Raw genomic sequence first — 21,273 nt, 5'->3', positions numbered from 1 at the left:
GTAATTAACACCTACATGGACAGTGGACTCCCAAGTTACACAATTAAGGTACTGAACAACAATTGATCACTTTTATACAAAGTTTATTAGGATGTCCAGAAGAACAAATCTGAAGAAAACATGTAGCAAATAGTAACTAAAAACTACAAGGCAACTTAAAACATTGAGTTCTTATGTAGTTGACAAATAAAAATACAGTGGTAATGACCATCCCTGAGCAATGCTGCATTTTATATATCATAATAAAGTTACTCAAATGTACCTGTGCATGCAGATAGGAAATTGTTACCATTTCTTAAAAGAGGAAGACCTGAAGATGAAACAATTTGCCCTTTGACAATGTGAAGTACAACTGGTTTTGTTAAATATCACATTTAAACAAATCAAGCTGTTAACTTACTCTACAAGCTACTTAACAGTAGTGCTAAATGCTTTTATTTTGGTTGGATCCTTTGTATCGTACACTGGCAGTAACTTTTCCCTTAATGAAACAGTACCAGCTGAAAGACAGTGTCTTGTCTTTTTCATTACTAAACTTTTCATGTATTGTGCATTCAGCAATGGTGTGGATTTGAGCATCACATTGAAGAACAGTCTCCTCCAACAGTCCAGACTTCAAGCAACAGTCATGAGAAGTAAATCTTACTAAGTTTTAACACCCAGCTTCTATATTCTTCCATCTTCCAAAAGGTGTAAGTGTGAAAGTGTTTAACATCAGGATCTATACAAAATGGTCTAGCAACTAATAGTGCCCAGGTTTCCAGATGCATTAGTAGTTTAGCCAAGACGGACAGAAAATGTGATTTTATCTCCCCACCTGTGTGTGACTCATAGCATTTAAGGTAGAATCAGCCTCTTTATTGCTGAGGAAGAAAAATGGCAACTTTATGAACAGGCACTGCTAAGAATGGAAAGTTAATCTATAGAAGAAAAACATCCCAAATACTGAAAAATAGTGCATACATCACTTTGTGCTTTCAATTTCTTGGTTAGTGTTAATATTAATCGTTGTATTGCTGGTTACTCACAGCTTGATCTCTGGCTGTGGACAAACAACGTCAACAGAAGCAGAATCTATTTCACTGGTGGCATTGCCAAATTATCAATGACAAACATCAGCCAGCTTTCTAGGTCCTTACCCCAATTTGTGACTTCTTTCAGACACTAGCAGATGTAAAGTCAAGTGATTAGATAACAAAATATTTCCTACAGGTTAACACACACATGACATTAGTAATTTAATAGATCAAGAAAGGTCTCCTGTGTCATCTATGAGATTCCAAGTAACGATAGTTTAGATTTCCATTTGAATGGAAATAATATAGCATTAAAAATGCACAACGCTTGAATTAAGTATCAATTACCTGCAAACCAAACGACCTGCTTTGAGCAGGAAGGTGGACTAGGTGACCTCTGGAGACCTCAAATAGGATTTTGGACTATATAACAGACTTATTACCCATCTGCTTAATACTGAAATACAAATAAAGGATTTACAAAGCAGTAATGAAATGCTTTGTGTTACCAAGACAGGTAAAACCTATCTATCTTTCAGTTATTCACTCATTTGGGGATTTTTTTCCAGCCACTGTTTGACCTATGAGTATGTCCATTTGACTTATAAATCAGGTAGTTTAAGCACTATGGTACCGGAGTAAACAAGCAGTATTAGAAATAACAAAAGTACTGGAATGTAGCAAGTGTGACATCCACTTTGCAGGACAACAGTTACTTGAATCCTTCACATTGAGCTGAAAGAAAGGAAAAATCTCATTCAACTTAGCAAAATGCTGTAAAGCTGTATAGATGTTCAAGATGTAACTTGTATTAATCTGATAGTGGTTTGAATTACCAAGTAATAATTTGGCTCTAATCATTATGCTAATCATTATTTTCCCTAATCTAGAATTAATAAATTTATGTCTAGCGGAATTTAGTTGGCTGTTCCTATAGAAAACTAGACAGGACAAACAGAACAAACTTGAAGCAGTTTGCATCAAGCAGTGTTAATGCAAACAAGCTCCCAGGATATAGTAAAAAAATTCTGATTTAAGTAATGCATTTTTCAGAAGTCTATAGGTGTTGTCAGAGTATGACTTAAGTTAATCACCTCCTTTAAAAAAAATCCGTTTTCTTGGTATCTAGAAAGCAGAGGGGGGAAATGCAATGCTAGTTTCAGTTTGTTTATGCAAACAGAAGCTGTGCTTCACTGTCCCAGACAGTAAATATGTTTTGCCTACAACTCTGGCACTACATGAGTCTACACTCAGAATCCAGCACTGTCTCCTTCTTCTTACTGCATTCATAAAAACGCTGGAGGATTTCCTCACTGGAAGGGATTTGTGATGGCAAGCAAAACCACACAGGCTTCCACACATGAGAAGTACAGCAAACAAGACCTGCTAGAAGAGTCACTTCAGTGGATGATGTAGACACCTGTAATACCAGGCACATCCCTCAACTTATTTACTGAGAGGTCTTTGATGTCTTCCTCAAGCTTTTTAAGTTTCACAGGATTCATTTGAATAGTATAACAAAGCCCCTTTTCAATGCAGCACCTATTGAGAATTTATTTTTCAAGTCAACAAAATATCTGGTTTGGCCTTTGAAAGGTTGTTCTTTTTAGGAGGAACAAAGACTAGAACTCAGAGGAGAAAAAAATGTACTGCTCTCCTTAGGGTTGTCCTAAGAATACTCCTCCAATTACTCTATAGGCCAGAAAATGTCAGTGTTCTAAAAGTGTATACACAAACCACACAGAAGGTACCTTTAAATGATCTTATAATCCTTCAATGTCTAACAAAGCAGCTCATGCAACAAGAGAAGTATTTTTACATGCTCAAACAATTCCATTATTTACCTGAATGACTTAGCCCAGGAGTGACACAAACATCACAACACCCATAAACTGAATGAAGAGCAACACAGGTGTCATAAACGACCAGACAGGCCACAAGGCAACGTTGAAACTGGGAATAAAAGCAGGAAGTTTTTGGTAAGTTTAAAGTTGCTACAGCCAAACAAAGAAAATATGGCACAAGAGGAAACTGAATTTACATTACTCAACCTGGAAAAATACCTGATTCTTTATGAAAACAAAAGAAGAAGAGCCCAGCACCTACTTAATAAATTGGTACTTTAGTTTACTATTTACTGACAATTCATCCTAGAACTTCAGTAGCTGCTGAAGATTTTTACACTGAGCAAGTCCACTCAGTCCCATCAAGGGTAAGATACCTTTTGCTTTTAGAATCTCTATCCATGAAGCATTTAACTGTTCTTGGTTTTATCATGAGCATACATGACAACTGAGAAAAGCTTCCATTTGTGCTTGCAGACAAGCAGATCTGAGTTAACTGAAAACAAAGGGGGAAACCCATATTATTTTGCAAGTGAATTACAAGGCTTATAGAACTGACTAATTTTAAACTATAGGAAATCTTTATCATCTTCAGTCTTCCTTTTTTTCCTGACATTACTCAGATACTTACAGAGAGAACCAACTTTCATGCAGAACAAATATATACAGTTGCATACACACTTTTTTTTTCATTCACATCCACATTTGCTCAATTCTAACTCCCATAATCTCATCAATTAAGTAACTCTTACTCAAAGTGCAATCCTCTGGCAAGATCTAAGCCCTTTAAAGCTCAGGCACTCTGGGACATGTTTTAATAGCCATGGTGGTGTTAGGTTGACATTTGGACTTGATCTCAGAGGTCCTTTCCAACCAAAACAATTATAGTCAGAAGTATAAACTTCAGTAAATATTTGCTGTTTATAGATTGTCTGATAATGGAAGTGACAGTGGAAGAAATGATGCTACATAGAACTGGTATTGCCAACAATGCACTCAGCAGAATTGGAGAAGTTGAAAACAAGCCCATTAACAGAGTTGGACTTGCACAGGTTTAGCAGAATTTGTACAGAGTGTTCGCACTTACCAAACTGCTGCTGCAATAAAGGTAGCTGTAGTGATTGGTATCAGGGCTGGGTACTTTGTGTCATAGTCCTCAATTCCATGATACCACTCAAGATATAGTATGCAGTACAAGGCAACAGATAAACATGCAGCCAGCAAACAGCTGCCAGAGGCAAACCACCAGCTGTAGGGGGAAAGCATGTAAAAGCATGTTAAGCACAGTCATAATGCAGTTCACACATTAACCTTCATTGTAGTCTAGAAACAAGCAGTAACAGTTAATGATGCAGCTTGGCCTAGAGTTCCTGTAGTGGGTTTTTTAAGCAGTTTGCAAAATGCTTTTAGCCATTCTAAAGCTGTTCAATATACCTAACAAACTGAGTTTAACTTTTCAGTGCCACATTCCTGTCAATTTATTTTTCCCTCAAAGACTTTGGAAATGCAGGGCAACTGACCTTGTCAGCGATCTACTATAATTCCACAACAAAAATACTTTGTCAATCGTGAGATAAAATAGGCTCCCCTGCAACTGTGCTCTGCACTGCAGATTACTGATAGACATGCAACATGTGTTGCAGAAAGCTTTAGAAAGGGTTCAAGTTTAAGAACTCTCAAATTTAACAGAGAAGCAGAATGAGAGTTTTCTTAATAGAGGCTAAAGAAAACTACAGAGAAATCCAGGATTTCAAACTCAAGAATCAGGAAAACAGAGCATATGTGATTCAGAACAAAGCCCTTTTGAGCCTCTTTGGGGACATAATTCAAGAGTAAGGTGAGAAAGCAAAATTTCAAGCATTTTATTTACTTTAAAAATAGTTTAATAATAACAAATTAGGTGGTCATCTCCTCCAACCTTCATGCTCAAGCAGGGTCACCAAGACCTAGCTGGCCGTGACTGCGTTCAGATGGCTTTTCAGTATGTTGATGGATGGAGACTCTCTCACAGTGAAAAAGTGTTTCTTGATGTTCAGAGTGAACCTCCTGCGTTTCAGCTTTTACTTATTGCCTCTGGTCCTGTCACTGGGAACCAATGAAAAGTGCCTGAATCTACTTTCTTTGCTCCTCCCTTCAGGTATTGATATGAACCCCTTGAGCCTTCGCTGCTCCAGGCTAAACACTCCCAGCTATTCCTATTGTAGATCTTGTTTATCTAGGTTTTAAAACACAGTATTCAGATGTAACAAACTGAATATGTAAGATAAATATACCACTTTTTTCATAAGAAAATATATCTTACCTATCTGCTTCAATAGTTTGTTTAACAGTGTTAAAAAAATCAAAGTAGTATGTCCCAGCAATTGATGCCAAAATCCAGAATGCAGAATGAATATTCAGTCTGTTAAGAGGCTTATTCCTGTTTTCTACACCTGCAGACTCTTCTGTAAATAAGAGCATAAAGTCAGCCCATTATATGGAGCATGAGTATACTTCATCCTTTAAATTCATTTATCTTTGGAGATTCTTAATGTAACACTTTGCATTACAGAGGAAGTATTCTAAAAAGCTCTGCACATTTCCTGCAATAGAACAAACTAAGCAAGGTAACTTTAATAAAACAAAATAAATAAAGCATTATAAGCACATACTGTATCTGGGTACCCTTTTAGGAAATTAATAGCTGGGTAGATCTTGTAAGAGTTATTTAACTAATTAAAAATCTCCAGTTGTTACTAAAGCATCCCAAAAGTCAGGTTGGTATTTCAAATGACTCATTTATTTGTATTCTTTTCTGTTATTATTTGCAAACTCATTTTAGGTATAACTAATTTTCTTGTACTCTGCTGCAGTTACTTCAGAAGTGATTGTCAGCTTTGTTTTCAGGAGCTAATGTGATTTCATGCCACATACCTTCAGCAGGTAAAACCACTGCCATTACACATAAAAGTATGGGCCTGGAGCAGTTAAGTACTTCATGCCCATCAGGAAACCCGCGGTCTCCCTTTTCAATATCCATCTCGCTGTCACGGACACCCGAAGCAATACGTTGCTGGCTGTCAGGAAGCACTATCCCACCGCGCCCGTTTACCCGGGAGCCCACACTCACACTGTGAGCAGGGCCCATCCTTTTTCCTCGGCCGGCACTGCCTGTCACCGCTGCCTGCCCGGGTACCCGTGTCACACCCCCCGCCTCGCACAGCTTGGCTTCGCTCCCCTCCCAGCAGCGCCTCACCACCCCAGGCCCACGATCCCGGCACCACCCACCGGCCGTCCCGACGCCCCCGAGCGGCGGCTGCGGCAGCAGGGAATCGCGGGACTCTGCCCCTCGCCGCAAAGGGCGCCTGTGCCTGGGCACAGGGTCCCCGCCGCAGACGCCGGCCGCCATCTTGGACCGCTCCGGCAGTGACGCCAGGGCGGGGCGGGAAGCGCGGCGGCCGCTGGGCGTGAGGGGCGACGGGCGTTGCGCGTGGGAAGGCGGCGGCGCGGCCGGCGGCGGCTTCAGCAGCCTACGGGGCCGCTGCCGATGCTCGTGGCGTTGTCGCGCCGCCCGTGGTCGTCGGAGGCAAACCTGGTCCCCGCGGCGGTGCCCGGGAGCACGGCTGTGGTTGTGCACGGCTGTAGCAAGTGATCAGCGCGTTAGCGTCCAAGTATGGAATTTTAAATAACAGACTCGCACAAATCCCCACTGCAAACTCTGATCAGGGTGACGTGAATCCAAGCGCAGCAGTGAGGTGTGTTCTGCCCCAATAATTAAGAAAAAAGGGAGAATTGATGGCGTATAAATACTTTGCCTGTCGTGTTCGGCCGACCAGATGTTCCTGAGGGGACACGTTGGGAAAATCTTGATTTTTCGTGACATAAAGCAGTGGTTTAGACAGAACAGGACTCAAAATACAAAGCTCTCAGAGTTTCCAAGCACCAGAGGACTCCTACAATACTGAACACTCAACCGTATCTGCAAGACAACCTAGATAAAAGGTTGCATAGCGCCAGGGCAGGAACAGGCTGGAGGACACTGGGCTTCTCCAGAGTTCAGCTATGGCAAGTGATGCCCCAGGAGTACATCATAGAATCAATAAGGTTGGAAAAGACCTCAAAGATCATCAAGTCCAACCTGTCACCCAAGACCTCATGACTGCTAAACCATGACACCAAGTGGCACGTCCAGGCCCCTCTTGAACGCCTCCAGGGACTGTATGAACACTATTAAGAATCTTTTGAGGTGCGTTCTACTTTACTGCAGAAGCTAATTTTGTACAAGTTAGGTTTTCTCTGACCTGCACTGATTTTAAGCAGTTCTAAATCTGTTTGATAACCTTATCCAATGCCCTTTGCAATGAGTGGGGGAAAAAATGGGATTAGTATTAATAATATGTTGTGCGTATATAACCTAATTCATATGGTGTTAGAGCAGGTTTCACTCAGTAGACTTACATCACTGACTAGTGTAACTCTAAAAGGACATAGGACTGATTTTTTCCAACTCAGTTATCACAATTTATGTTTGATTTGAACTGTGTGTGCTGAAGTAATGGTGAATTTGACTTCCTTGGCACATTCTACAGGTATGTCATATAACCTGATAGGTAGATACCCTCTGCTGTATAATCTACTTGGGGATATTATATTTTCAGCAAGGAGGTTGTTAACAGTAATTTAGTAGGAGGAAAAAAAATGGCTGTGTTTTCCTAAATATCCTATTGCCTGTCTTACAGATGAGTGATGTAGGGACAAGGGAAGCAAGAGTTTCGGCTATTCTTTATTACTACGCATTGAGTTTGGGGTGAATTCATCCTAAAAGATACAAGAATGGAATAATTTAATTATTTTTTTTCCTCCTCTGCAGAAAGGCAGGCTTTCCTTTATGTCTGAATTTCATGTGAGCCATGTCATAGTGCATAGAAATTGTTTTCCCAGCCTTAGAGCATGTCTCATGTAAGGGTCAACCACGTCATAGTCCTTAGTAACTACAGTGATTATTTTTTATTTAGTTTGGTTGGATGTTTTGAAATTAGCAGCTTGTGGGAGCCTCTGAGCTCTGCTTTCTTAGCAATGAAAGAGAGGTTTCTTTGTTTTGTTTTGCTTTGAGTGAAATGATTACCTCAGCCTTCACTTTTGTGACAGTGGTTCAAACAAACAAAGGAAATCTCATAGTTTCTTTGCAAAAGCTATTCATAGGAAATATCTGTGATTTAAATGTAACAATCAAATAAATATGTATGCTTGGAAAGGTTAAGATCTGTCTGTGTTGTTAAACTGGAGACTCTTGTTTACCTACAGAGTAGGTATTGTGCCGAGAGCTGAAATAAGAGCTTCCCTTCCCTGACTCACTATTGACCTTAACTGAGACCGCTCATGTTCACTATTTGTAGAGCTGAGATGTTTTCTGTGATCTTTTCACAGAGCTTCTCTGATTCAGAAATTATTGATCTGTTAGAGGGTAGATAACAATCAGGAGCTGAACTCAGACTCTTGCAAAATGAACCACATAATGAACAAAGCATCTAAACAAGAGGCCTGTTACGGATAAAGAATTCTCACAAGTAAAAGTTTTAAGAATCCCTGCAGAAATGTTAGCAGGTATTTTAAAATATAGAGCTTAATTTGATATCTTTAGTTAACAGCCTGTGAGAGGAATTGGTGAATTTGAAGGTTCTGTGAAGAAGATGTATAAAGAGTAGAGTTTGTAGCTTCTTTTTCTTTACTGTATTCCTGGTTTCTCGCATAATGTGGATCCTTCCCACTTTTTCAGAAACTGATTTCAGCACCTTTGCATTCTTTTCTTTTAAACAGAATGCTTTGTCAGCTAGCTGAATATTTTTAAATATACAGGATTTGCAGTTCTAAGTAAAAGCTGAGCTTTGCAATCTAGTTGGATATGTTGAAATTCATTTGCTTGTTGCTCGGAGGTGTTTAGGAGGAGGCTTGATGGGGTGCTTGGTGCCATGGTTTAGTTGATTAGATAGTGTTGGTTGATTGGTTGGACATGATCTTGAAGGTCTCTTCCAACTTGGTCTGGTCTATTCTATTCTATTCTATTCCATTCCATTCCATTCCATTCCATTCCATTCCATTCCATTCCATTCCATTCCATTCTGTTTGCTATTTAGTGATTGGTTGTTTTAAGCTGATTTACAGGTAACTCTGGATGACACATACATGCAGTAGCTTTTTATGTGCCTTGACTGAGTACATATGAATTTTAAAATTAGGCTTCCAAGTTGAATCATCACTTTTAGAAGGTCAACTTAGTGTTCTACTATTCTGGCAAATGTTTGTAACTCTTTCCCCATCAGAGAAGTCAACAGCTAAATGGACCCAAATATTATCTGTTCACAAATGATCTGCTTGGAATTTTCTTAATTTCATATCTGAGTGGGGCTGGGGCTGGCTTATCTCACCACATGTTGATTTTTAGCTGAAGGAAGTTGGCTGATGTATATATATTCTCCATTTCAAGGAATGATTGTGGAATATACTCTGTGCTTTCTATTCGTGACTAAGTAATAGTAAAGTGAGGGGTAATCTGCTGCTTATTTTTCACTGTCAAGTAAAAGGATTAGATGGGTAGAGATTCTTAATTAATCCTTTCTGAATGTCATTCTTGGAGTAAAGGACTTCATTATCCTTTCTTACAATGAGCAAAAAAGTAAATACATTGTCTAACTCAAGTAGGTAAGAAAAAAACCTTGCAAACAGTACTACAGTTATCTTGCTTTTGTCTGGAACTGAGGTCTCTTCCAACCTTGGTGATTCTGTGAATTCTTTTTATTATTTTAAATTCATGCAAAAATACTTGGTGTGAGTAACTTAATGCAGATCAGAAAGAGAACTAAAGGTTAAAATTCAATCCATTCTGAATGTGGTACATATACAAACGATTGAACTCAAGCTGAATTCTCACGTGAGTATTAAATTACAGTGCAGCCCTGAACTGACCCTGTAGGAAGGAAACAATACATATATTAGCATGTTTGATACCAAGAGTGCACTATAAATAAGGATACAAGCATTTGGACTGCATGAAAGAAAACAGAAAAAAAGAAAAGCAGTTGAAAAAGTGAAGAGGACATGTAAGAAAACAGAAAACACACCACCTAATGTCATCTGATTTATCTGGGTGTGTTATTCTTCACTTTGAAAGCTGTCTGCAGATTACAAAAAAGTAGCTGGTCCAGAACAATAAGAAGTACCTCTTTGATGGAAGACCATTTCACTACCCTCAGCTGTCCTCTTTCAAAATACTCAGTGGCTTCAGTGTTTAAGTGTTGCCTTTTGCTATGATCAGCATTAAGAATATAAAAGCTTGACTCTTTAAACATGTAAACAAAACCCGTGAAATAAATCTGGATAAACTATTCTTCTAAAGTTTGCTGAGTAAATCTTCCTGCACTCTCTCCTAAATAATTTCTTGAGTTTAGTTTCACTTAACTATGTGTGCTTTCTTAGGGTGTACAAAGGCTCTCAAAATGTTTCCCTAAGACTACAGTTTAATGATACAAAGCATTTGGCAGCAATACTCCAGCTATAATTGTTCTTGACTACTCAATCCCCAATAGTGGTGTATATAATACTGCTCAGTTTGAGCATTTGATCTGGTTTTAAAAGCCTGCAAAAATGCAGGGGGTGGTGGAGAGGCAAAAACAAATGGCCAGATGTGGGAGGGTGGGAAAGGGAGCGCTTGGGAATTACTGAAACTGATTTCCTCACTGAAAAAAGAGTCTGTGCAACCATTCATCCATAGTAATATGGACAAGAATTTCATACTTAGAGCATTTAGGAAAAGCCTAAAGGTTTATTTTCCAAAACAAACAAACAAATGATCACAGAATAATTTACACAGGAAAGGTTTATCAATTGTGTGAATGAGGATTCAAGTTTACTGTTCATTGCACGTTTGCTTTACACAAGTATTGCTCTCTTCAGGCACGACACTTTATTTCTGTATTTCCAGAGACTGGCTTTTCTTTTTTAGGCTGTGATAGCATATGAACAGACAGCTGTACTCTCAGAAAGGGAGAAAGGGATTTGTTGATGTAAATACAGAATCCAGCAGTATCTCAATTTGAAGTTTTAGCTGAAAAATACTTGTACAACTGCTGTTACTGTTTTGACTAATCTGCTTAATGTGGACAGTTCTTTAAGATCGTAGAAGGGGTTCCTGTTTGTTTCTTCTCATAGAAAACTTACCCAATCCTAACCTCTGAAACTACTTAAGTTCTGAAAATTCACCAAAAGAAGCTCAGCTTTCAAAGGTTATATTTCATCACGTAAGACAAGGAAATTGTAGGAGCAAACAGTCCATAAAATGTTTTAGACTAAATGGTAGAATGAATAGATTGGGGGGGGAATCAATAAAAAGCTCTAAGCATAAGAGATGTCTATAAATTCAGTAAGAGCTTTTTATACTAGCAATTGATTTAGAAGTTCAAGGCAGAAATGCAGGCACAAAGCATTGGCTTCTCAGTGAAGCAATTGCTTTAATGGTAAGAAAGAAAAGTCTAGGAGGAAATTCTGGTCCTGTCTCACCCATGAAAAGCATTAGCCTTCTTTGTGTGTGGATATACAGTGTCAATAGCTATGTATTCCTCCTTGAATTCTTCCTGTTCATCAAGAGTCAAAGGCCAGCAGAAGGCCAGAGAATCAAATGTATAAAAGTGCACTTTGTGTTTATACATTGATGGCTGGATTGTCAGAGTTCATTACATGGCTACTGCAAAGAACAGAATGAAGGAGTAAAACTCCCATTCTGCATCTGCAATGCATAGTCCAGTGTTACCTTCCAGTGTTTGTGACCAAAATGAGATGTAGTGGCTTGAATACTTTCAGATGGATTTCATGCTACCTGATAAGAAAATCTCAGTATATTTAAAAACACCTTTTTTTTCCCTATTAATTATGTGAGAGTTGAGCTTGGCTACAATGAGGCCTGAATTAACATTTTGACTCTAATTTAGTACTAATTCCACGTGGAAGTTTGAAAATAGTAGTTTAGAAGGTAGGCATGCAGAGTCACAACTTCTGTTACTTTCAAGTCACTTGAGGAACTGTAAAACTACTATAGTCAGTTATTTTATTTCTACTGTATCTCAGATGTGGAGTCAAAGCGTAAGAACATGAGGAATACAGGTGCAAAAGGAATTCTATCCCAACAACCACAAAGAAAAGCAGGAGGTTACAAGTGCAAAAGGAATTGTATCTTATCAAGTGCAATGAAAAGTTACTACTAAAACTTTCTCTAGTCCAGGTGAAGTTCAGAATTCAATATAAAGTAACACTTCCTCTAAAAGTACTAATGGGAAACATAATACGCTGCTTTTCTTGGCTGACAGAGCAGAGAAGGAAACTCTGAGGACTTGTTCTTTCTTAAAGGCTAAATTGGGAGAAGAAAGAGGTAAATGTTGAACATACTGACTCAGGTATCTTGTAACCTGTGAATACATCTCAATGTATAGAACAATATGCCTTCTTTTTGCTTATCTCACACAAAAAGTTTAATATTTGCTTTCTTTTTTCCTTAATGAGGGTGAGTGTTACAGCTTTAAAAGTTTTCACATTAAATCATGTACTGGGTCTCTGTATCCTGTGGTCATCACCTATAAGCCACTACTCATGTTGGGGTCTGGCTGCATTGTCCTGATGCAATCAGATGATTGCACCAGGTGGGAGGATCAGTTTTCCCTGTGGGAGGAAGAAGAATGAGCTACTTCAATGCACCTGTACAGTGGAGGGTTGAGCACAACAAAGTAGCTGTCCTTTGAAGTTTTATTCTTTCACTAACTCCCTGCTTAAATGCTTATGTTATACTTGTAAAGAAAACCACTAGCTTTGAACAGTTTTCTAGTTTACAATACTTCCTTCCCCACCCTACCACAAAGACACTGAATTTCCAAGACACTATTTTAGAAAGGAAAATTCTAACAGTAAGCATATTTGCTTATGGAGATACATTATGATGTTCAGAGAGCAATATACCAAACAGAAAGAAAAAACATAGCTATGAAGCATATTGCTCCTCTTACCCCTGCCGACAGACTAGAAGATAATACTGCCGTAATTACAAAAGGACTTACTTGCAATAGACTCCCACTAGTGGCCATGATTAAAGAGGCACCAAAGTGATCCATGTCTGCCAAATCATTAGGAAAAAGCCTGAATAGCAGCTGGTGCTGCTTCACCCTTTACACAGAGGGGAAGATGCCAGTCACTTTTACTACCCCTGTAGGCACTGCTAGCACAACCATGGCAATGCATAGGGGATGTCAGGCATTTAAACAAGTCACAACAGTTAGTGCCAGGGTCAAATCCTGCTCAGTGTAACTGCATGCTGTTGCTTTTATAGTCCTTATTTTCAGCTTTAAACTGATGTATGCTGTTTCTGAACATTTTGTCTGCTGTTCTGCTTCATTCAGTCATCACTGAAGCCTTGAGCATCAGAACCCAGCATCTGGTTCTTTGTCAGAACTCATCTAAAGAACTTCAGAGGTTCTTTCAGACTTGTTTCTGTCCAAGGAAAGTGATGATGCTTTTCATGACCAGAAACTGTTAACTCTCCTGAGCTGTAGAAGATAACTTGCAACACTCCAAAGTAAGGATTTGGTGTGACTATGTATTAAATGCATAGCAAACCAAATCCAAACTGCCCTTACCAGTTTGAAAAAGGAAAAAGAAAGGTGCAGCTAATGAGTTCATGAGCATGTGAAGAAAATAGGCATTTATTTACAAAGCACCTGAGTAATGCACGTTCTCAAGGACAAGTTTATAACAATTGCTGCATCAAAACTCTTCAGGGTTTCAATATAAGTTTTTGTAAAATAAACACACTGTCCAAACAGCACTGAGTTAATTGCCATTTCACTGACAAGAACTTGTTCTTTTGTATCTTGTTCTTTCCTAAATTAAAAACAACAAAAAGAACCCTAAGCTCTTCAAATGTGTTCACAAACAATGTCTTAAGGCTTCTTCATCTCTGTAAATAAGTTTTTTTTCTGTTTATCTCCATTGTCATTGTCATGAGTTAACAACAAAGAGAAGAGATCTTGAATTTATTAAGTATTTTTATTGCAACTTTCAAAATAAACAAGTATGTACTCAGGAAAACTGGACCCAGTGTATCAGACAGTTGGTTGGGTTTTCTATGTATTTACACTTTTGACTATATTCAGTATTTCTATCAATTCAGGTATTTTCATTATGGAGTTGTATAAAAATATATCTGCTTGAAATCACTACAGAGTTTTCTGAAACTGTACTGCAAGAAATTTTCACTGCCTTCTGCCACCCTTTTAAACAAATGACTTCATGGTAGGAAACTCCCTACCTAGAACTATTTTGCATTGGATTACAACACTGTAAACTTCAAGTAGTTTGCCCCAGTCACCTGTCTCTTACAAGATTTTTGGCCTGCCTACATTGTTTCAGTGATTGCAATAGAATGGCCTCCTCAAATATACAACCATAAGTGGTAAGATTTATTGTATTTAGGGTTGTGTTTTAAAGTCATTTATTGCATCTGTCAATTTTTAGTGACCACTTGTACTGAAGTCAGTTGCAGTACTAATTAAGTCACTCAGCAGCTATGAAGATACTGGTAATTTGGTCTTTAGATTTTCACTGTGTGCAATATTACACACACAAACTTGACAGATGCATTCATTATGCATGTTACAACACAGAATTAACCCAGCTGCATTGTGTGAAGGAGATATTAGTCATACCATTTTGAATTTTATCATAATAAAGCATTTTTATTGCACATGGTAGACTTGGCAGTGCTAGGTTTATGGTTTGCCTGAATGATCTGAAAGGGCCTTTTCCAACCTAAAGGATCCTGTGAGTCTATGGTGGGGTTTTGGGTATGAAAAATCTCTTTGCTCTTACAACAGTTTCTGCAGAAATCCACATAACCCAGGTCCTGATAACCATTCATGCCTATAAGTTATATCCTTTACTGAAAGAAGTTTCAAACAGTAAGCATCGATTGTTTTCAATGCCTCATAAAATGGTACCCAAAAATATACATTTTCCATTAAATCAAAAAATAAAACATCTGAAAAATGTTCTGTGATAAATCTAGAAAAAGAGGAATCCAGTCCTAAAAGTGAAATTTGGCTTTCACATACACAAATTGAAACCAATGCACAGATATGCACAGCTGACAGAAGTGCACTCAGTCTGAAAGATTAAAATGCAAACATTATGCAAGGTGTGCAAGCTGTTACTTCAAGAGCTTAACTTTGTCCTTTAAAACTTTAAATTTGGGATTGTTATTCACTTTCTTATTAAATATTACTAGAATGTCCTCTTCTGATTTGTGTTGTTCACCAGCTACTGCGTAGTACTGAGCTATAACCTGCACAAAGACAGAAGGGTTTCAGTTAATAAAGATGATTCCACTTTAAGCAATCATACATCCATGTTATTGTAAGAAAAGCAGCATGGAAGCTACTGTGCTATTACTGCTTGGCAGAATTAGCACTGCATTTCCTCTGCAGTACAATGAAGAACATGTCTTTCAGTTTACTGTCAACTGATACTCTGTTAAATAATGTCAAACTTTTTTTGCTGAAATGCAGCAGGATTTTACAAAACATGACAGAAAGAAACACCCAAGACCAAAAAGAAATTAAACTCCCCATGTTGTACAGTACCTTTTTTCTTAGTTTTTTAATTGAAATTTCATTGTCTGGAGCCTGTTTCAGAACAGCTTTGATGGTCCCCTTCCAGTTGAATTTACCTAGAAAATAATGAGGTGTCCAACGTTAGTAAAAATAGGTATTTCAGATCTTCTTCCCCAATAGGAACCAGCCTTCCATCTCCTCATTCTGGAACCAGCTCAGCTACCAGGACAATTGTTACCTTACTGACACTACAATGCCAAGGTGTCTTAAGCACCAGGTCAGGTAGGCTGTTTCTTTTATGCTAGGATAGACAGGAAGAACCAATATACTGCTGGAGCTAGGCTCAGGATTGCTTTTCCTTAACTTCTGTGCTTCAGCTGTTAAGCAACAAGTGTCAAATAATACAGAAATAGTTGGGAAGATCCTGCCTCCTCACCCTGAGAGCACAGACAGGCAATGTCTCACAGTACCCACTTCAGAGGTCATTAATTGGTAGTTTCCAAATTAGCTGTATGTTTGAATATAAACATTCCCCAGCAGTAAGTGTGCTGGATGACAGGCATGAGTAGGTTTATCTAAGTATAAACTAAGGCCCAACATGGCTGAAGTCAAATTTATGATTCACTAAACAAAAGTGAGGATGTAAGAGATACAAAGACATTTAAGAGAACTGTTACCCTTTTTCTTCTAGGTTGGCTAAGGTGAACAGCAGCAGGAAAGAGACCTGCTGTGGTGACAAAATGGTGCCAAATTCTTCACTGCCCAGTGAAAGCAAGCATAGCCAAAGGCTGTCAGCACAGCAGAGGCAACAAATGAGAGAAGTGGTTCAAAAAACAGATGGCAAGAGTGTAGCACAGGCTACTTGCTCTGGAACAGATCTGTACACTGTATAAGCACACAAACATACCTACTGAGGCACAATCTACTTCATGGCTTCCTGCCAAAGCACGGTGTTTATATTCTGCCCTAGATCTTTTGCAGAAGAGTTTTGCAGCTATCTAATCTGATCCTTCAAGAATACCTTTTTCTGTCCCCACATTTTCTTCATTGCCGTCGGTGTTTTCTACTTCCAAGTCTTCTGAAACATTTTCACTTTTCTTCCTCTTTGGTGGCATAGGAGCTTCCTCTAGAAACACAATTGGATAAACATACATTAAAAAAATCATAAAGCTAGGAGAAAAGTTCCGATGTGACCTGAAGTTTCTGTTCTTGTAACGTGCCCTTGTATTTACCCGAAGGTAAATCAGGACTGTGCAACCACAATGTTAAAAAATAATCTGATTTTCATATGCAATCTACTACCTTAAAAAAATTCTACTTCAGCAGATTATTGAGCTGTAAGGCATCTTGAGAACAAACAAGAATAGAGGGTGTAGGATGGGTACCTTCTGCATGCTTATGTTTGCGTTTCTTTACATTAGTTGCCTCTTCTGCGTCACTCTGTTGGCCATTTCCATTTATTTCAAATTCATTCTCCAAGCTCTCCTTTTGTTTTTTGGACTTTTTGGACTTCTTTGCTTCTGACAGGTTTTCTAATTTCAGGTCTTTTTTCTCCTTCTTTTTGTTCTTTTGTCTCTCTTCTTTTCGCTCTCTCTTACTCTTTTTCCTTTCAATTTCATCAGCTGCAATTCCATTTTCTCCTGCCATTGTTTTTTCCTCAGTTTCTGCTGACTGCCCTCCTTGCTTCTGTTGTGGCTTGCTTTGCTCTTTTTCAGATGAAGTCTTTTGTTGAAGGACAAAATATTACAATTTTAACTGCAACTTTTTTCTCCTACATCACTCATGAGCACTAATATCCTGAATTCAATTAAATTGCTTACAAGTGGTGACACCAACTACCTGAGAAGTAACACTAAACAAGGTGACTGATTCTTTTTGCAACTGCACAGCCTAAATGCTCATTGCCATAACACCACAGAAAGGTTACCTTATACCATATATAATTGCCATTTAAAACAACTATGCTTTTTAACATTTTTTTTACATAGGTTTAACTGGGATTGTTAGATCAGGAACATGAAGCATGATCAAGAAGGGGTTCATATCAATGCTATGCCTGCTTTCCTCCTCAAAGGGAGCTATGGAGCAGGAGAGCATGGTCACATCAACAAAGAAAGCTTCTGTAACAGCTTTCTAGTAGCAGTAATAGATGTAAACAATAAAAAAAAAAATAGGATAGTACTGAAATAATAATTAGGCACTGAGGAAAAAGGTCATTGTGAGTCCATGATTTGGACACAGAAGTGGAAGGAATTTGCACCACAGCCTGGAAGATCTCATCTCTCTCCATTAATAGGCAAACTAGGTGCTGTCAATTTCCCACTCTCATACACATAAATTTGAGGCCAATAAAGTTCTAAAAATATATTGTATTATTCCTTTGTAGTATGGTAAAAGACTGGAACCAAAGATAATACTACCATTTTATTTTCCCTTTTTCACTTTCCTTATGTACTAATAGCACAGACTAAAGTTAAATTGACCTTCTGATTATCATGCCACAATGGTGTCCACGTTTTTAATCACAATCTGCCCAGCATGCGCAACTACTTCAGCAACAGTATGTTCCATCAACTGCCAACTCAGCCTTGGAATAGTACATTATAACATAATCCATTTTAACAATGGGAGACAATACTTCTACAAAGAGAGTCTGACAGGTTTTCTTTCTAGCATTTTTTACTGCTTTTCTAACTTAACTTACATTTCTGGTTGCTTCTGAGAAAATATCCCACACCTGGTCGTGCAAAGTGCTGTCAGCAATTCTCAAACTGTTCTTCATCCAGTTCTGTGCAGGCAAAAACCAACAATAACTGAAAAAGTGAATCTCTGAATTTTTTCTTGATTACTATGTATCTGGGTTTTGTTTTTAAGAATTTAATCACTTCTGATTAAGATCTGGTTAGTCATTTACTTTCTCTGAATCTCTTAAAGCTCTATGCTATATTGTTCCATGTAAGGCCTCTTGATTGCTTCACCAGCAGTAAACCAGAAGAGGTAGAGAAAACAACCTTCAAGCATTTGAATACAGCTGGTTATGTTTATGCCCTAACAATTTTTATGACTGTTCCCATGAGTTCAAGTAAAAAAGTATTCTAGCCTTCAGCTCAATAAGCAGCAATTTCACTGAAGCTCTATTAAGTTCTATCTGAGCGCAATGGAAGCAATCATGGTCTTCTCTCAGCCTCACAACTTGAGGCAGAGAACAGAGGGCAAATAATACTTTTTTTAAAGGCTAGCTTGTCAGTGATTCTTTACTGATACCACATGAAACACCTGGAATTTGCTTTAGCTGTGATGTGATGTTTAGTGAAGCATGTAGTGTGGGAGATGCTGTCAGAATACTGAGCAACAGGAAAAAACAAAGCCACAGAAATAAGAATCTTTTACAACAATGACTATGAATTTGGACATTAAACAAATTTCAAATAGGGAAAAAAAGGTATTAGAAAAAGAACAAGCCTACAAATGAAGATTAAACCTGAATGGTGAGTCTCTGGCTTAATACCTAATTAAAATGGCACACACAGAGTCCTTAAAAACATTGCTTAAATGAAACTCAGCTATGACACCACCGATTTACCAGTGCCCAAACAAGGAATTTGTCCCACCTTTGTTAAAACTCCCCAAGAAATTCTATTTTTAAGCTCACTGAATAGCTTACTACAAACCTCCATTCAAATTCACCTGAAATTTTGCTTTTTTTCTTGGAATGTTATCAAAGGTGCGCATTTGCTCCAGGATGTTCCGCACTTTAGGGTTTATATTTGGCTTCTTAATTACTTCATGAATTTTCTGAATGAAGAAAACCAGAATTACATCAGTGAAGGAGTAAATGACACATGCAAGGCATACAGGCTGGAAACACATCAGACAGAAGCCCCCCCAAACAGCATAACCTGCTCAGAATTGTTTTCCCTTGTATATTGAACATTAACCTTGGGGTTTATGACAGATCATAAGATGCATCATTTATCACTATGTGTCCCTCAATAGTAAGCAGAGGCAAGCAGTTCACCAATGCTTGCTGATATACAAGTTACAACCTGTAATAAAAACATTTTGAAGTAACTATATTACATGCAGGGTTCTTGCAGCATGAAAAAGACCCGCACTGAGAAAAGCAATTGTCAGCCAATTGGTTTTTGCAATTGTCTGGAGTTAAATGTGAAAAATCAGGCTAACTTTGAGGCCACAGTTTGACACATTTCTTTTGGAACCAACTTCAGCAACCACTAATCCCTGGAAGACAGTTCAGACGTATTCCTATGCTACAGATGCCAGCACAAGAGATGAAAATGCCAGTGTGATAATCAGCAGCAAAAAACCCAACCAAACCCACCAGTTATTTATCACATCTGCACATAATACAAACCTTACCTGAATCCACTCCTGTTGTTTAGCATCTCCTTTGTTAGTTTTGGCTTCAAAATCTTTTCCACCATATTTTTGGTCTTCACTTACACACCTCACATGTTCCTTATAATCATCACCCCTGAACACAGAGGAGATTTTTAACTGTAGTTCACTAAGTGCTTCAAACTATGCAACATTTATCTAATCAACAAACTGAAGTAACAAATCATCTGAACCATAATACTGTCAACACTTGTGAGTTAAGTTTGACATGCTTAAAGCACATGCTTAGAAGGCTGCTGACATTTCTGTCATGCTGCAGCCTTCAGAGAAGATTTCTGACTGGCAAAATCAGACTTGATTCTTCAGGACACTGCTGCTTTCCTTCGTGACTCTATAACATACACATTTGTATATATGATGTATGCACAGCTCTTAACACATCTCTGGTTTATTACTTGCATCAATATACTTTAAATGTAGAAAAGTAAATGAAAAATGCTTGCAGAAATTCAGTTCCTAGGTATGGATATATTCATGTGGTAATGTAGTTCTGACTGCTGTGTAAGGAATTAGGTAATGTGTTAGGTATTGGGTAATAGGATGGATTTGATGATCTCTGAGGTCTTTTCCAACCTGGTTGATTCTGTGAATGAATGAAGATCTCAATCCATTGTCAATGAAGCACTGAGAAATACAATCATCTGCAGACAATCTTATTTTCTCACATGAATTCATGTAGTTATATTTTGAAAGCACTTCTGATAAGTGACAACCACATTCTGAATTTTTGATGCTACTGCAGCAGCAGAACATGTAACAGCTGTTGATCAGAAGTTGAAAGCATTGTCCCTTAGTAATAACTGCAAAAGATGAAAGTGCAACTGTTTACTGCATAGTTTGGTTGTCCTTGCAGTTTGAACTTGAATGATTAAGTTTAAAAATCTAGTAAAAAACTCCATGTAGAATTCTTAACTACACATATAATTACTTAGAAACTGTCAATAATAGACCTTAGGGAAATCTTGTATTTATGACAACCACTGCACAGTAAGTCAGTCTATTTCCCACCCTTTACCTACCAGAAATCCTTCCCACAATCCATGCAAGAAAGGCACTGACAGTTTCTGCAGATATTCACATGTTTTTCAACTTGTGCTTTCTTCACAGATTCTCCACACGCGTTGCAAGTGAACACTACCATGTCGGTGAGTGGTCAGTAGCTTCTGTCAAATGGGTACAATCTTTCTCCTCCCCACAGGGACACAGTCCTAGAAATACAAGGAGGGCATCTTATTTTCAGAGCTTTAAAGAAACACTTGAATGGCCGAAAGAAATGCAACCGTGCATCCTCTAAGAGAAACTGTAAGCAGTTATGATGTTGCACGTGGAAAAGTTCAGAAAGAAAAACTCATTTCGCCCAGTATCTTAGGC

The 21,273-nt window shown here is 38.3% G+C and overlaps 2 protein-coding genes across 2 annotated transcripts; both read right to left on the bottom strand.

Annotated features, from left to right (window-relative positions):
- Nucleotides 1-792: 792 nt before the first annotated feature.
- TMEM128 (transmembrane protein 128) lies at nt 793-6,254 on the bottom strand. Its single transcript, XM_054172411.1, has 5 exons — nt 6,128-6,254; nt 5,163-5,304; nt 3,948-4,109; nt 2,861-2,969; nt 793-863 (listed from the first exon to the last, which is right to left on the bottom strand). Exons 1-4 carry the CDS (start codon nt 6,246-6,248, stop codon nt 2,870-2,872), a joined length of 525 nt encoding a protein of 174 aa, XP_054028386.1. The 5' UTR covers nt 6,249-6,254; the 3' UTR covers nt 793-863; nt 2,861-2,869.
- A 7,935-nt stretch (nt 6,255-14,189) lies between these two features.
- LYAR (Ly1 antibody reactive) lies at nt 14,190-21,106 on the bottom strand. The gene is made up of 8 exons (XM_054172176.1): nt 20,922-21,106; nt 19,864-19,978; nt 19,171-19,278; nt 18,188-18,271; nt 16,869-17,205; nt 16,505-16,609; nt 15,514-15,599; nt 14,190-15,215 (listed from the first exon to the last, which is right to left on the bottom strand). The coding sequence occupies exons 1-8, from the start codon at nt 21,041-21,043 to the stop codon at nt 15,081-15,083; spliced, it is 1,092 nt and encodes a 363-aa protein (XP_054028151.1). The 5' UTR covers nt 21,044-21,106; the 3' UTR covers nt 14,190-15,080.
- Between the last annotated feature and the right edge of the window lie 167 nt (nt 21,107-21,273).

This window comes from Dryobates pubescens, chromosome 23 (assembly GCF_014839835.1).
Source record: "Dryobates pubescens isolate bDryPub1 chromosome 23, bDryPub1.pri, whole genome shotgun sequence".
Taxonomy (NCBI): Eukaryota; Metazoa; Chordata; class Aves; order Piciformes; family Picidae; genus Dryobates; species Dryobates pubescens.
Note: the sequence above shows the minus strand (reverse complement) of the source record. Positions and strands in the feature narration are given on the sequence as shown.

Coding starts and splice junctions, on each gene's coding strand:
- TMEM128 (XM_054172411.1), bottom strand. CDS start 6,248: ATGGCGGCCGGCGTCTGCGGCGGGGACCCTGTGCCCAGGCACAGGCGC. Junction 5,305..6,127: donor CGGGGGCGTCGGGACGGCCG/GTGGGTGGTGCC, acceptor TCTTATTTACAG/AAGAGTCTGCAGGTGTAGAA. Junction 4,110..5,162: donor CAAACTATTGAAGCAGATAG/GTAAGATATATT, acceptor TTCCCCCTACAG/CTGGTGGTTTGCCTCTGGCA.
- LYAR (XM_054172176.1), bottom strand. CDS start 21,043: ATGGTAGTGTTCACTTGCAACGCGTGTGGAGAATCTGTGAAGAAAGCA. Junction 18,272..19,170: donor GAAAAAAAGCAAAATTTCAG/GTGAATTTGAAT, acceptor TTGCCTGCACAG/AACTGGATGAAGAACAGTTT. Junction 15,600..16,504: donor AAATGTGGGGACAGAAAAAG/GTATTCTTGAAG, acceptor ATTATTTTCTAG/GTAAATTCAACTGGAAGGGG.